Source organism: Amyelois transitella, chromosome 4, assembly GCF_032362555.1.
Source record: "Amyelois transitella isolate CPQ chromosome 4, ilAmyTran1.1, whole genome shotgun sequence".
NCBI lineage: Eukaryota > Metazoa > Arthropoda > Insecta > Lepidoptera > Pyralidae > Amyelois > Amyelois transitella.
The window spans coordinates 10,212,688-10,227,329 of record NC_083507.1 but is presented as its reverse complement, the minus strand read 5'-3'; the positions used below and the strand labels follow the sequence as shown (position 1 = coordinate 10,227,329).

The following is a 14,642-nucleotide window of genomic DNA, read 5'->3' as shown; positions in this document are numbered from 1 at the left end:
CTTAGACTCAACAGCAATACAAAATTTAAATTCCATTTTAGATAATAATTTTGTTTGGAACCTTTAAAAATACTTACTTATGCTTATTTTTGCTTCTTACTTTCAAATGTTGCGAAATACCTCCGTAATAGGTGCTTTTACCTTACTACACTCCAAACCACGCGTTGACCTACATACCGTAAGGCCAGAGTGCATGGGTAGATATTGGGTGAATAAAGTAGCACCCATTGGTTCAATATAATCTACCATCTACCTATATAAGTTTTTGCAGACTTAAAGTTATAAAGAATTTTTTTAACGTAAATACCAATTACACGAATGAGATATATACAAGTTTTGTGATTTTACCAATAAGTAAATTTGTATTAGTTACATATACTTATAGTATGTACAATAGCGAATCGAAATGGCCTGCTAATTTTCTTTCCCGCGAGAATTTTCGGGAATCCTCTTTTAGTGCCATAAACTATTAGACATTTTAATGCCAAATTTCAAATTTATAAACTCAGCGGTATGTGTTCAGTTTATACATCAGGTAATGAGTAATGCTCTCAACTCCTTCAAAATGCTCGATTAACACGATACGAAGCTTAAGTAATAAGTATAATGATTAATTTTTTTAGAGACGACATGTGCCTCTAAGTTCAATACATTTTTTGCCACTTATCAAGCACGAAGTGGGTGGTGTTCACCCTGGGCACACACTTCTGAAGCCACACAACAAGATGCTGAAATCCGCCATCAAATATCCCCCAGATAGCCTTGGAAGGCTGGTCTATGGGAACCCAAAAAATTTAAGACTAAAGTGAGTTTCAACATCTTACATGTAATTCACATACATACATACATACATATGATCACGTCTATATCCCTAGCGGGGTAGACAGAGCCACCAGTCTTGAAAAGACTGATAGGCCACGCTCAGCTGTTTGGCTTAGTGATAGAATTGAGATTCAAATAGTGACAGGTTGCTAGCCCATCGCCTAAAAGAGGAATCCCAAGTTTATTAGCCTATATAATTCACATATTTATTAAAAGAAGAATTCCAAGTTCAAAAATTGTTTGTGTTTTTATAAACATTGTTGTGATACTCGTTTCAGACATCGTTTGGGAAATAACAAACTATTGCATAAAGAATACATGGTAAATAATGAGGTTGGTATTAAATTACTGGAGTACATAAATGTACATATAATCACGTCCTAATCCCTTTCGGTGTAGACAGAGATAACAGTCTTACATAGACTGACAGGCCACGTTAAGCCTTATGTTCCAATGAAGGAATTGCGAATCAAAATAGTAACAGCTAGCCCATCGATTACCGTGTGGTTCCCGCCACATAAGAATAGGACCACTCCTCTTTCCCATGAATGTCGTAAAAGCCGACTAGAAGATATAGCTATATAGTTTATAAACTTGGGATTGTTCTTTTGGGCGATGAGCTAGCAACCTGTCATAGTCACTATTTGAATTTTTATTCCTTCATTAGTAAGCCAAGCTGAACGTGGGCTTTCAGTCTTTGCGAGACCGTTACCTCTGTCTACCCCGCAGAGGATGTAGACGTGACGGTAAATTCGTTTAATAAAAATCATTTCATGATCATTTTTAGATCCCGAACCACCATCACAGAGTAATAAAATCACATGTACCACGAACCGGTGGTCTACATCCAGGTCACGCCCTCCTCAAACCTTTAGGCAGAATGCTGGAGTCTGCCGCGAACTACCCCAAAGATAATCTTGATCATTTGGTGTATGGAAACCCAAAGAACTTTGGTATTACGTAAGTCTCATTACATATATAAATTCTCGTGTCACACAATGTTCGTTCCCGTACTCCTCAGAAACGGCTTGACCGATTCTCATGAAATTTTGTGACCGTATTGAGTAGGTCTAAGAATCGGCCAACATTTATTATTCATACCCGCAAAATGTAAAACAACGTTTGCCGGGACAGCTAGTTAAGATATAAATTCTACATACTACTCTGTCAATAAAGTAGCGGGAAAAGATCAATAATACACAAACTGTTTGTTATTCATCCAAATTTATTTTATCACCTTCAAAATATGCTCCTTTAGAAACGATACACTTACGCCAACGAATAATCCAATCATCAAAACATTTTTTAAACGCTGTTTCCGGAATTGAGGTCAGTTCTCGCCGCGAATTCTCTTTTATGTCTTCTACCGATTGAAAACGGGTGCCACGAAGTGGTAATTTGAGTTTAGGAAAAAGAAAAAAGTCGGCTGGAGCCATATCTGGTGAATATGGTGGTTGCTCGATGGTATTAGTTGAGTGTTTGGTTAAAAATTCGTTCACAATGATGGCTTTGTGCGAAGGTGCATTATCATGGTGCAAAATCCAAGAATTTTCTTTCCACAAATCTGGCCTTTTTCGTCGGATTTGCTCTCTTAAACGCCGCATAACATAATATTCCTTATTTACCGTTTGACCTTCCGGCAAGAATTCCGAGTGCACAACACCGCGATAGTCAAAGAAAACAGTCAACATGACTTTGACTTTTGAACGATTTTGGCGTGGTTTTTTCGGTTTCGGTTCAGTTGGAAGGCGCCACTCCGAAGCTTGTTGACTAGTTTGCATGTCAAACTCGTAAACCCACGTCTCGTCACCAGTAACAATGCGTTTCATGAATGTTGGGTCGGAATTGACTCGTTCTAGCATGTCCTCAGCGACTCTCATGCGATTGAGTTTTTGAAAAAAATTCAGGTCTTTTGGGACTAGCCGAGCGGCAACATGTTTCATACCCAAATTATTAGTTAAAATGGTACGGATCGACTCGTGAGATACAGAAAGTTCGGTGGCTATCTCTCTCAAAGTTGAATGAGGATTTTCAGTCACTATTTCCTTCACTTTTGCGATGTTAACTTCAGTTGCAGACGTTGATGGCCTACCAGAGCGAGGCAAATCTTCCATCACATCTCGACCGCTTTTGAACGCTTTGTACCACTCATAAGCACGAGTTTTTGATAAAGTCGATTCACCGTAAGCCTTCTGTAACATTTTCAGTGACTCCGAACACGATATTCCATTGGCAATGCAAAATTTAAGACAAACTCTTTGTTCGATGTTTTTATCCATTATGAAATTAGCAATACACACTAGATATGATATAACTAAAAATAGTACTGTATTTAATGTAAACAACAGATGCAACTCAAACTCCGCGCCAAAATGGAAAACAGTTGTGCCAATCTAACAACAACAAAAAAAAACAAAAATTTGAATTTGGAACCATAAATAAATAATCCATTCCCGATACTTTTCTGACTGAATGTATATATATATATATATACATACATATATGTCAGATCACTTTTATACTTTGTTCAAAAATATGAGCTATAGATTTTGTTGTGTTTTATTTGTGCCGTGTGGTTCCCGGCACCAATAGGAAAAAGAATAGGACCACTCCATTTCTTTGCCATGGATGTAGTAAAAGGCGACTAAGGGATTGGCGGCTTGTAAACTTGGGACTCCTGTCTAGCAACCTGTCACTATCTCAGTTCTATAACTAAGTCAAACAACAGCTGAACGTGGCCTATCAGCCTTTTCAAGACTACTTCTGCTCTGTCTACCCCGCAAGAGATATAGACGTGATGTATGTATGTGTTTTATATGCAAATTTGCAATAAAAAAAAACAATTCATTTATTATTATAAAACATTTTTTGGTGTTGCCGCGATAGGTAATTTAATTAATATATATAATTTTGATCAAAAAATTTTCAGCTATAACAAAACACGTGATAGAATAAGGTATACGGGGTTCAGAAGAACGAACGATGACAATATGGTAGTAAGTAGGTGGTGCATTTCACTTTTTTTTAAATCAAACTTTAAGGGCTTATGATAATAACCGACAAAGAAAATAATCTATTTTCCAAAATATTATACAGAGAAAAGATTGGTTCGATTTTGATACAGAGATGGAAAAGACCTTCAAAAGGTAATTTATCTGAAAATTCCTACGGAAGGAACGTGTCTCTATATAAATCTCAATTCTAACATAAAGCCATACAGCTGAAAGTAGCTTATAGGTCTTTTTGAGACTTTTAACCCTGTCTACTTTGCAAGGGATATGCGATTATATGTATGTTTGTATTACAAAGGGGTAAAGTTTGTAACTTCGATTTGTAAGGGCTTAATCTTCGGAATACGGAATCGATCATGAAAATTCTTTCGCTGTTAAAAAGGTACATTATCTGCATGTATATAGGCTTATGTACATATGTACCTCGGACGAAGACGAGCAGAATTTAAACAATGACTCAGACTACTTATAGCAAACGGAAATCTACATACTATTTTATTTTATATCTTACAGGAAAATGTTGTTTTAGACGCGATTTTGAAATTAAAAGATTATCAAAAGCTGAGAGGACAGAAAAGGTAAATTTTAAAATAAATTAAGCGAAAGTAAGTGTTATTTTATAGCAAAACAATTTTCACAATATCTTTTACTTTTCAGTAACGCTGTGGTTTGTATTTCTTTTTTATATATTTAGAAACTTAAAAGAAAAGGACACTTAGTATTTTGAAACTTAAACGAAAGTTTTAAGAATCTTGTCCCAGTGAAAAAAATCTGGTAAATAATTATATATTAGCTAAGAAACAGTTAAGTAATTAAACCACAATTGACCAATCAACTTGGACCAAAAACATTTCTTTTATGTATGTTTGTCAGGCGACAATCACTTTGAGTTTATCACAAATTTGTAAAAAAAATTTAAGTGTTCACTAGGTCTTATCTCAATCAAATAGGCAATTAAATAGTTTAAAAACATTATTTGTTTTAGATTTTAATTGGATTAGAACCAAGAAGTAAGAAACAAATCAAGTAAGTTAACGTCACATTAGGTTAGCTATGTAATTCAAAATAACAGATGTCATACTAGTAATAATTTCAGGCATACAGACTGAGATCATGCTGCAGTCGTTATAGAAACATCAAATTTGGCATGCGACTCTGCTCTCGTAATATTTTGTTTGGTATATACGAAACTCGAGGGAACCAACTTTTTCTGAACTGTGTCTGAACGGTTCCTACAACAGGAAAAAATCTAGGTGAAGCAAATAAGTGTATTGTATGCACTTAGTATAGCTTCTGGTAAATAGCATAGCAATAGAGTAAAAAAGAACCTCTCCTTTTTGTTTAATTGACAGGGAAGTCACATCAAATGAAGCTGTCGAGGTAAGAACAGTGCAATCTTCTTAATAATAAAGAATGGCAGCACGTTTTATTCTGGGATGTAAAATATGTACCTAGAATTTTGACTTGAACTATGTATAATTGTTTTGTACCTTTGTATGTTTGTAACTATTTATAGGTCTAACCGCTGGACTTATTTTGATGAATAAAAAAAAAATGTGTATAAGATCTATCAATAGAATTTTTAAGTTGGCGGGCTAACGAAATCGGTCAAGTCTTTTTTGAAATATTCACAATTATTATCAATAAAAGTGTTCGCGTAGTTTTGGACGTGGCGAATGAATCCGACTGGATATAATGGAATGACAAATGTCGGAATGGAACGTACCCCAGCCCCAGTAGCGACGCCGTTTTTATCGCGCGAAAAACTATCGTTTTCCCTTTTGACGTCTGATAATAAAAATGGCGTCGTGAGTGCTATGCTACGGGTGCTGGTGAGAAGCTTAGCTTTCGAGGGTGCAGCTGGGAACATGCACGATGAGAGGGAGAGCCTGTCCCATTGACGTAGTAACTTATATTAATAGATCGAGTGTTTTGTAAACTTTTTTATTTTCCATACTTACAAAATAATAAATTTGCCTAATTTATTATAAAATATTTGTTTAAAGGTTTTAGATTTTAGAAGAAAATCTGATAAGAAACGGAAAAACCGTGAGAATTTAAACAGAGAAGACAGATACAGAAACAAATCAAAGAAATCAGACGAATCGTCCTCCGCCACCAGCTCGGCAGAAGAATCGAAGGAATTTGAGAAGAACCCCGGAAACCCCTACACATTACACGGCAACAGATACCTTCAAAATTTTCTGTGGAATCATTTTGTAAGTACGATTTACAAATCACTGCTTTACTTTTATGCTGTTATTTGGACAGATACATATAATCACGTCTATATCCCTTGTAGGGTCAAGGCCAACAGTCACGAGAAGACCATGATTGATGACGGAATTGAGATTCAAATACTGAAAGGTTGCTAGACCATCGCCTGCAGAAGAATCCCAAGTTTATAAACCTATCCCTTAGTCGCCTTTTTTGACATCCATAGGAAAGAGATGGAGTTGTGTTATTCTTTTTTTTTTAAATATTTTTAATAAAAAAATGTCTTGTTCATGTTGGGGCTCGAACTTGGACCGCCAACTTCACAGTCTCGCGGGCTAACCACTGGACCATCGAGGCCGTTGCGGTGTTGACGAAATCAAAGTAGACTACATACATATGGTCACGTCTATATCCCTTGCGGGGAAGACAGAGCCAACAGGCTTGAAAAGACTGAATGGCCACGTTCAGCTATTTGGCTTAATGATAGAATTGAGATTCAAATAGTGATAGCTTGCTCGCCCATCGCCTAAAAAAGAATCCCAAGTTTGTAAGCCTATCCCTTAGTCGCTTTTCACTTATATTTATATGTTATAAAATATGTATAATGCTGTCGTATAATGATAAATGACTTTGACTAAAAAAATTTTAAAATTGAAATTTTAAATTTCGTAACTTATTTGCAGGCAATCATACATAACTCAGGTTAACTAATGATGAAAAGCTAACTTTTTTTTTATTTATAGATGGATGGTGACCATATGAACATAGACCCATATGGTCCAAAGTTCAAAAACATTGGACTGCCTGGGCCTGCTCTGTTCTTCGGAAGAAAATGGTGGTATTTCAATCAAGTAAGTATTATATCAGGTAGCCAATAAAACATAAAGTGTATCAGCTGGTTACCTTCTCGTGTACATTTGAAAAACCAGCCAAGTGCGAGTCGGACTCACGAACGAAGGGTTCCGTACCATCATCACGATTTTGATTTAATGGTTCAAGCGGGAACTTAAAGAAATCCTTCCTTAGCGGGAGGCACAAAAGTTGGCATGAAGATAGATTTGTAACTAAGACAAGTTAGAGTCTATTTTCATGCCAAATTTTAGCATGATCGGTCCAGTAGTTTGAGCTATGCGTTGATAGATCAGTCAGTCACTATTATATACCTAGCAACCGGTCACTATCTTCAAATGTTTGGCCGCGAAGTATTTACTCCCCAACTCTGTCTACCCCATAGGGTATACAGAGATAATTAATGTGTTAACTATGTGGAAAATTTATTCAGGACCTTATGTTTCCGACATACTTTAATACAAATTATCAATCAATTCCCTGACCTCAAAGTAGACTTGTGACTAACACCACAATGCAATATTAATAAAGTATTAGATTAAAAGAACAATCTCTTGTTACATACATATATAAAATCACGTCTTTGTCTCTATACGGGGTTGACAGAGCCAACAGTCTCGCAATGACTAAAAGGCCAAATGGCCACGTTTAGCTGTTTAAGAGTGACAGGTTTCTAACCCTTCGCCTAAAAGAAAATTCCCAAGTTTATTAGCCTTTCCTTAAATTGCCTTTTACGCCATCAATGAAAAGAGATGGAGTGGTCCATTTCTAAAGTTATCTTTTGTTTCAGGATGATTATAAACCAATGCGTTGAAAAGAAGAACAATATCATATAAGCTCTACAGCATTTCAAAGGGATCGCAAATAAAATTTATAATTACATGGAACTAATAATTAAAATAAGCGTAATTGTTACGTATGGGAATCGTTTTTTCACGTGAATAGAACATCCGTCCCCGTAGGATGGCTCGCGCGACGATGATTTATCGTTTGGAAAACTATTGCTGTTCCTCATTTTTATTATGACGTGAAACGAGACAGCGATAATTTTTGGCGAGACAAAAACGGTGGCGCGCGTGCCTTGCTACGAGGACTGGATTCAGGCAGTGTGAGGAGAATAGATAGAATAAAGCCATTATTTTTTTTTTCCATAGTCCAGGAAAGTGGAAGATAATAAAAATTTGAACTTAGCGATTTTTTTTTTGTTTTTAATTCCTTGACTAAGTTCTTCTTCTGATAAAGGCATAGATGAAAAGTTAGTGCATATTGCTTTATGTAATATAAAAAATGTTTCGGGTAGCACGACGAGCGATGGAAAGTTCTATGAACTAAATTACCTTGCGCGACAATTAACAGAACACCTGGATAAGTTCCACGGTTAGAGATGCTTTCGAGACCGTAGCTAAGAAGAAGTGGGGGTGATGGATGAGGAAACTGCTCTAAAGGCAACCACCGTGCTCATGCAAGACCGCAAGGAAAGCCAACTATGATATAGAAAGATGACGAGATTGAATGTCACTTGCCCAAAGGCGTAGAGAAGATTAGAGAGGTCTATGTCCAAAACTGGGCATAAAAAAGGCTGATATAAAAGGATAGATAGGATTTTAACAGTGCCGGAAAAGTATACAATTTATATGCAGCCAGAGTTCTTGGCACCATGCCACAAGGGCACCACATTTTTGAAGTACCTCGCTATCCTCTGGCTGCTATTTGCTAGATCTTGTGAATATAAGTAAACCCACGCGTTCTTAAAAAGCTAGTCCAAATTAAGGCTATAGTTACTTCTATAGATTTTTAATATAACTCTCTCTCACCTGCGACGTTTTACCTAAACAAAGTCACTGTGACAACGTTCAAGTTTCCTCATGACGTTTTGCGCACTATAAGCTCATGATCAACTCATACCTATGAAAGTAGTAAAACCAAGTCCATTACCGTAAAATGCCAAGCTGTGACCGTGACGGGCGATGACATTCGCATTTACACAAAACTTGCAAATTGTTATATAGAGGTAGAGTGTGATTCAATGTATTCTCTCGTCCACATTTCTTTTCTAAGTTTGGATAGTTGTGAAGTTGAAGTTGTTGAAGAAAACGCTGCAGTGCACTTTGTTACCGATTCTTCTGCACTGACACTTTGGAAGCGGCAGTAAACTTAGTTTTAAGCCGTGGTTTTAAGTAATTTATTTGACGTCAACCAATGTTGTGAAACCAAGAGATTTGACAACTATTAAGCGATATGAAGTATCCTATAATAATGAACAAGATTTGAATTTGAATTCAAAAAATGCACCGTGTGGCTCCCGGCACTTTAGAATAGGTCCACCCCATCTCTTACCCATGGATGACGTGAAAGACGACTACAGAAATTGGCTTTTTTATGTAGTGCAGCTTTTGCCATGATTAATGTGGGGTAGGTTTCCCTGCAAAGGTTGCTGAGGTTGGGAATGAGCTGATTCTTGTAAAAAACCTGACTTACTCATTCCCGGATCTCTCCGTAGTGGTATTAAATTACTAGGACTAACGTCAGGAGGATGAACAAATGTTTTATTTTTTTATTTTTATAGTGCCTAGATAATTAACTAGCTCAGCTGTTTGGTACTTTAATTATTTATCCTGTGGTTTTTAATATTTTAATCAAATATGATTTATTTATTTATTTATTTATTTAAACTTCATTGCACAAGATACAAATGTATAGCACAATTGGCGGACTTAATGCTAGAAGCATTATCTACCAGTCAACCATTGGGTCTTACAGAGAACTTCATGTGGGGTTAAACTAAATAAATATATTTATACCTACACAAAATATAAAATAAAATAATTATAATATACATACATAAAAAATACAATAGATAAACAATATACATACATAAAAACTACAATAGATAAACAATATACATAAATAAATAGGTGCAGCGATTACCGAAATGAGTGAAAAGGCGATATTAAATACCCTCGCGACTCAGGAAAAACCCGTTTACCCGCGATTTGAAACTAGAACGACTTGGGGATGTCCTGATGGACTCGGGAAGTGAATTCCAGAGCCTAACAGCCATAACGGCGAAAGAATTGGAGGCAATACCTGTACGGTGAAAAGGGATAGCAAGAGTTGGTTGGTGGTTAATTTTCATATAGTTCAATATCCTGACGGCTTGACGCTATATTCAATACCTTCAAGAGATTTTCAAAAGGTACCTGCAGTTAATTATAGTAATAATTTATTTATTGGGTCCTTATGACCCAATTATTTAATTTTGTATTGTCTGGACAAATAAAAGTCAAGCGATGTATTTGACCAAAAGGTCGAGCCCTAAGGGCATGAATCTAAAAGTCTGTGACTGTTATCAATTGCCAATCTTAATTTTATTGACATTTTTATACACATTTTTGAGGTAAGATTAATTTTTAATATGAAAAACACTAATTTTTCTATTGATTATCTATGTGTCACCACGTTGATAATTTCAACTAAACATTTCCTTGTTATTAAAAAAAAGTCTATACGAAATGTAATCAGATCTCGGAAATCGCAATTTTAAACTATTCTTAAATGATTGACTGATTTTCAATTTTGGTCTGCCTCGTAGAAATTGGAACGTAAATGTGACGTCGCAACTGATGGAACACCAACAGTTACCAGCCGCAATAACGTTTTCATATTCCGTCTCACTTCTGAGTTACAAAACGAGGGCACATGATTCTTATTGTTTTAACTTTAATCAAAAAATACCATTTAATTACTTGTAATTTTCCGATAACTATGGTCTATATCTTGTGCCACTTCTCACAAAACAAGATTTCAGAATTTAACTTTAAAATTTTTAATAATAACATTCATTTCATTTTCATGGTCGTTCACTTTAATAGCAGTGCTGCTTAATTTTAATGGAAAAACTTTGATTGACTTCGTGTTATCAAAAATAACTGACTATGGCTCGAAGATGGATATCGTAAGGCATTTTGCTGTTTTAAGTGTAAGAAACGTTTATTTCTCACTAGATTTTACGCGTGGCTTTCCCTTTCTGGGAAATTTTTAGATGTTCTTTGGCAATTTTTAGATAATTGTTTCTAAAGAGTAGGTTTTAAACTTCTAACATGACAGTTAACAAAGAAATATTAGCAGACAGATCCCTTTATTTTTATTTATTGATTAAAAATTGAAGGTACATGTCTGTTTGTTAATACAACTCGCCCTAACTTATCTATTGTAATTGTTAGGAACTGGAATTGTAATGTGAAAAATCGGTAAAACATAGTATGATAAATATATGCACGATTAAAATAAATAAACTCTTATAAAAACTTCAATACATATGGATTTGATATTTTACATTAATACCCAAATAAATACTTCAAACGTAAGGAATTTTTTTTAGGCCTAAAGCTAACCAATATATTCAATATGTACATTGTCTGTACATAATTGTAAATGCTGTGTTCATATAATATTAGAATATAATGACCCTATAATTTATATTAAATACTAGAGGCCGCCCGCGACTTCGTCCGCCGAACTCCGGCATAAAAAGTTATTCTGGGTCTTCAGCTACCTACATACCAAATTTTAGCGTAATCGGTTCAGTAGTTTTTGAGTAAAAGAGTAACAAACATCCATACTGGCATCCTGACATACAAACTTTCGCATTTATAATATTAGTAGGATGTTGTTTGTAATTCAATAAAGCAGTATTAAAGCGGTATCTCACACACATAACAGTTCATATTCATTTCATATTTTCTTTCAGATTATCTCACAAGCTACCTCAATCAGTTTACGCGATCAATTGGAACATGTTGCAGTATGTAGTTTAAATCAAAACTTAACCTTAAATCTGAACTCCAAGGTACCAATTAACCTAAATTTATTAGGATTTGCCAAATTGCTGCCGTGCCGTATGGTATTCAGCACCAACAGAAAAATGAATAGGACTATTCCATCTCTTTCCCATGGATGTCGTGAAAGATGATTAAGGGATAGGCTTATAACTTTGGGGTTCTTCTGTAATTCGATGCTACCTGTAACTATTTGAATCTCAATTCTATTGGTAAGCCGAACAGCTGAAACTTTTCAGTCTTTTCAAGGCTCTGTCTACCCCGGAAGGGAAAGACGTGATTATATATATGTGCCAACTTCTCTTGCCATATGTTTGACCAAGTGAATGGTATACTCGTATACTATGACATTCATTGACTTATATATTTTTCAATCTCTTTATTGTTATTATTATTTTGACCAGAGACGGCGTTTGGAGAGTCAAAAATTTCACCTGATAACTGTAAGTTCCTACCTACTATAAAATAAACTTATCTAAGTTATTTCTTTGCTACATGTATAGTGATAAGCATTTATAAATCTTCTATTTGAGGTTTGCAATCCTTGCTTTATAATTTTATAGAATATGATCACGAGCCGAACTAATTGTTCCATTTAAGGATACAATAATGGAAAAGATGATTATTATTAAATAAACCTTTACATTTTTTATAGAGACGGCTGATTGAAAATCAGAATGATGATTTGTTTTCCGTAAGTACCCAGTTCAGTTCTGAAATATTATTTTTTACGTAACGTATAAATGAGAGGACCATCTTTACTTCTAAATTTTAAAGAAATACATACATACAGTACGTCTATATCCCTTGCGAGGTAAACAGAGCCAACATTCTTAAAAAGACTGTTTGGCTTAATGACTAGGTAGCTACCCCATCGCCCAAAAGCAGAATCCCAAATTTATAAGCCAATCCCTTAGTCGCCTTTTACTACATCCACGGAAAAACGATGGAGTTGTCCTATTACAACATACATACACACATACAACCTGTTACTTTTTGAATCTCAATTTTTTCATTAAGCCTAACATCTGAACGCGGAGTGTCATTCTTTCAAGACTGCTGACTCTGTCTAACCCGCAAGTTATATAGACGTGATTATATGAATGATACGAATTCATCCTAAAATTGCGAAGCTAAAGAAATATAATAATCGCTACATGTCTTACTCGTATCCATCTTTGCTTATACAACGAAATAAGCACATTTCTCAGGATAAGCTAAGATTAATTTGTCCGTGGGGTAAAAACGGCGATCATTCAATGTCAGTTTAAATCAGTGCACTGCTCATAAAGCAATAACACAGGGCTTTTTTGCCTGGAGATAAGTACATACATACATAGGGGTATATATCCTCTAACGATTAGACGGAGCTAACAGTCTTGAAAAGACTGAGATAGGCCACGTTCAGCTGTTTGGCTAAGTGATAGAATTGAGATTCTCGAAGCGACAGGCTGGTAATTCATCGCTTTAAAATCCCAAGCTTATAAGCCTATTCCTTAGTCGCCTTTTGCGATACCCATGGAAAAGAAATGGAGTGGTCCTATTCTTTTTTGTAATAGTGCCGGGAACTACACGGCAGCTGGATATATTTCGATGATACGCCTAGCACTTGTGTTAAAAATATGTGAGAATGAAGTCGAAAAAAACTGCTTTTTTGTACTTCTTCCACCTGGCTTAGTCCCGATTACATCCTTGCCTCCCGTAGATTGGGTGGGTCAGATTTTTTACGAAGCGACTTCCAACTCCTTCTAAATTTGCAGGAGAACCTAATCCATATTTGAATCATGGTTATGCATCTTGTTGCCTGAATGTGCAGGTTTTCCCTCACCGTAAGAGCATCGATTAGCAAATATAGTAGAACATTATAATATAATAATTATGCTGAGTAAATCCTGCCCCTGAAGCCTGTCACGCGCGACGCCGATTTAATCGCGCGAAAATCTATCTCTGTCCCGTTTCATGTCATAACAGGAAGCGAATCAGTGATAGTTTTTCGCGCGATTAAAACAGCATCGCGCGTGCCTTGCTGCGGAACTGGCTCTCCGTTACTAGTCAGCCCAGCCAGATGGCAAAGACCTGTTTGGAACCTAATTTTCAGTCTTTCCGAGGCAGTTAACTCTACCTCCAAATGATAAAGAGAAGATATTACATAATTTAAAATATCAGACTGACATAAATATTTCTAGAGAAGATTTTACGCCCCAGACGCATCTATAATTGGGGTCCCATCACTGCCAAGTCATCTGCCAGCCGCGGAACCCATCCTGCCAGGTCACACGCTGCTCAAACCTTCGTTGGGAATGCTGAAGTCAGCGGTCAAGTTTCCTCACAGGGAACTGGAGAATGGAGCTGGAGTATACGGGCATACCGATAATTTGGGAATCAGGTGAGAAATCCAATTGCCTAAGTAAACTTTTTAATAACCTATCACTTTTTTTTTTTTCATAAAGTAAAAGTTCATTTTAAATCGACCTCATTTGATTTTTTCTGTGATTTAGGAAGTTTTCTATTCATGTTAAATTAATAATTAGTAAATTGATGTGTTAAGCACACATTGTCTGCATAGCGCCACGTTCTGAAAACTTGAAAGATCTTTTTATGAAAGAAAATCCTCATAAATTACTAAAGGTGGTGTATGTGGTAATTTTTTTTAATTTCCGTTTTCTTTGTCATTCACATTTTTTTAGCTCAGAATATGTACCTGCATTACTCAGATTTAATTATTACTACCTGTGTAAATATTTGTATACCTCTCACATCGGCTACTCATAAGTTTGAAATAGGTTTGAAACGATAAGAGAAAAAAGTGAGAATTTTATTTTTTCACTTGTTTATGCAAAAATGTAACTCCAATCTAGAAAGTGCATTTGATAAATTAAAGATTGTATGCTTTTGTTCATCAGTA

At 35.7% G+C, this 14,642-nt stretch overlaps 2 protein-coding genes across 3 annotated transcripts; both read left to right on the top strand.

The window, feature by feature from the left end:
- The first annotated feature begins 1,106 nt into the window (after positions 1-1,106).
- Positions 1,107-5,937, top strand: LOC132904372 (uncharacterized). Of its 2 annotated transcripts, none has more exons than XM_060954580.1 (6): positions 1,107-1,155; positions 1,610-1,782; positions 3,752-3,818; positions 4,347-4,411; positions 4,819-4,859; positions 5,840-5,937. In XM_060954580.1, exons 1-5 carry the CDS (start codon positions 1,141-1,143, stop codon positions 4,823-4,825), a joined length of 327 nt encoding a protein of 108 aa, XP_060810563.1. In that variant the 5' UTR covers positions 1,107-1,140; the 3' UTR covers positions 4,826-4,859; positions 5,840-5,937. The 2 variants fall into 2 exon arrangements, with proteins under 2 accessions (XP_060810563.1, XP_060810564.1); XM_060954581.1 differs by lacking the exon at positions 5,840-5,937 and adding an exon at positions 5,186-5,499.
- LOC106141357 (uncharacterized) lies at positions 5,825-7,822 on the top strand (the record flags this gene model as incomplete). The annotated part of the gene is made up of 3 exons (XM_060953482.1): positions 5,825-6,052; positions 6,794-6,901; positions 7,690-7,822. Coding segments are annotated over 3 exons (360 nt in total), but the record flags the coding sequence as incomplete, so codon positions are not given.
- Between the last annotated feature and the right edge of the window lie 6,820 nt (positions 7,823-14,642).

What these genes read in the sequence shown, in the direction of transcription:
- LOC132904372 (XM_060954580.1), top strand. An exon ending in CCAAAGAACTTTGGTATTAC is followed by an intron (nt 1,783 to 3,751) that starts GTAAGTCTCATT and finishes AAAAATTTTCAG; the next exon opens with CTATAACAAAACACGTGATA. An exon ending in CGAACGATGACAATATGGTA is followed by an intron (nt 3,819 to 4,346) that starts GTAAGTAGGTGG and finishes TATATCTTACAG; the next exon opens with GAAAATGTTGTTTTAGACGC.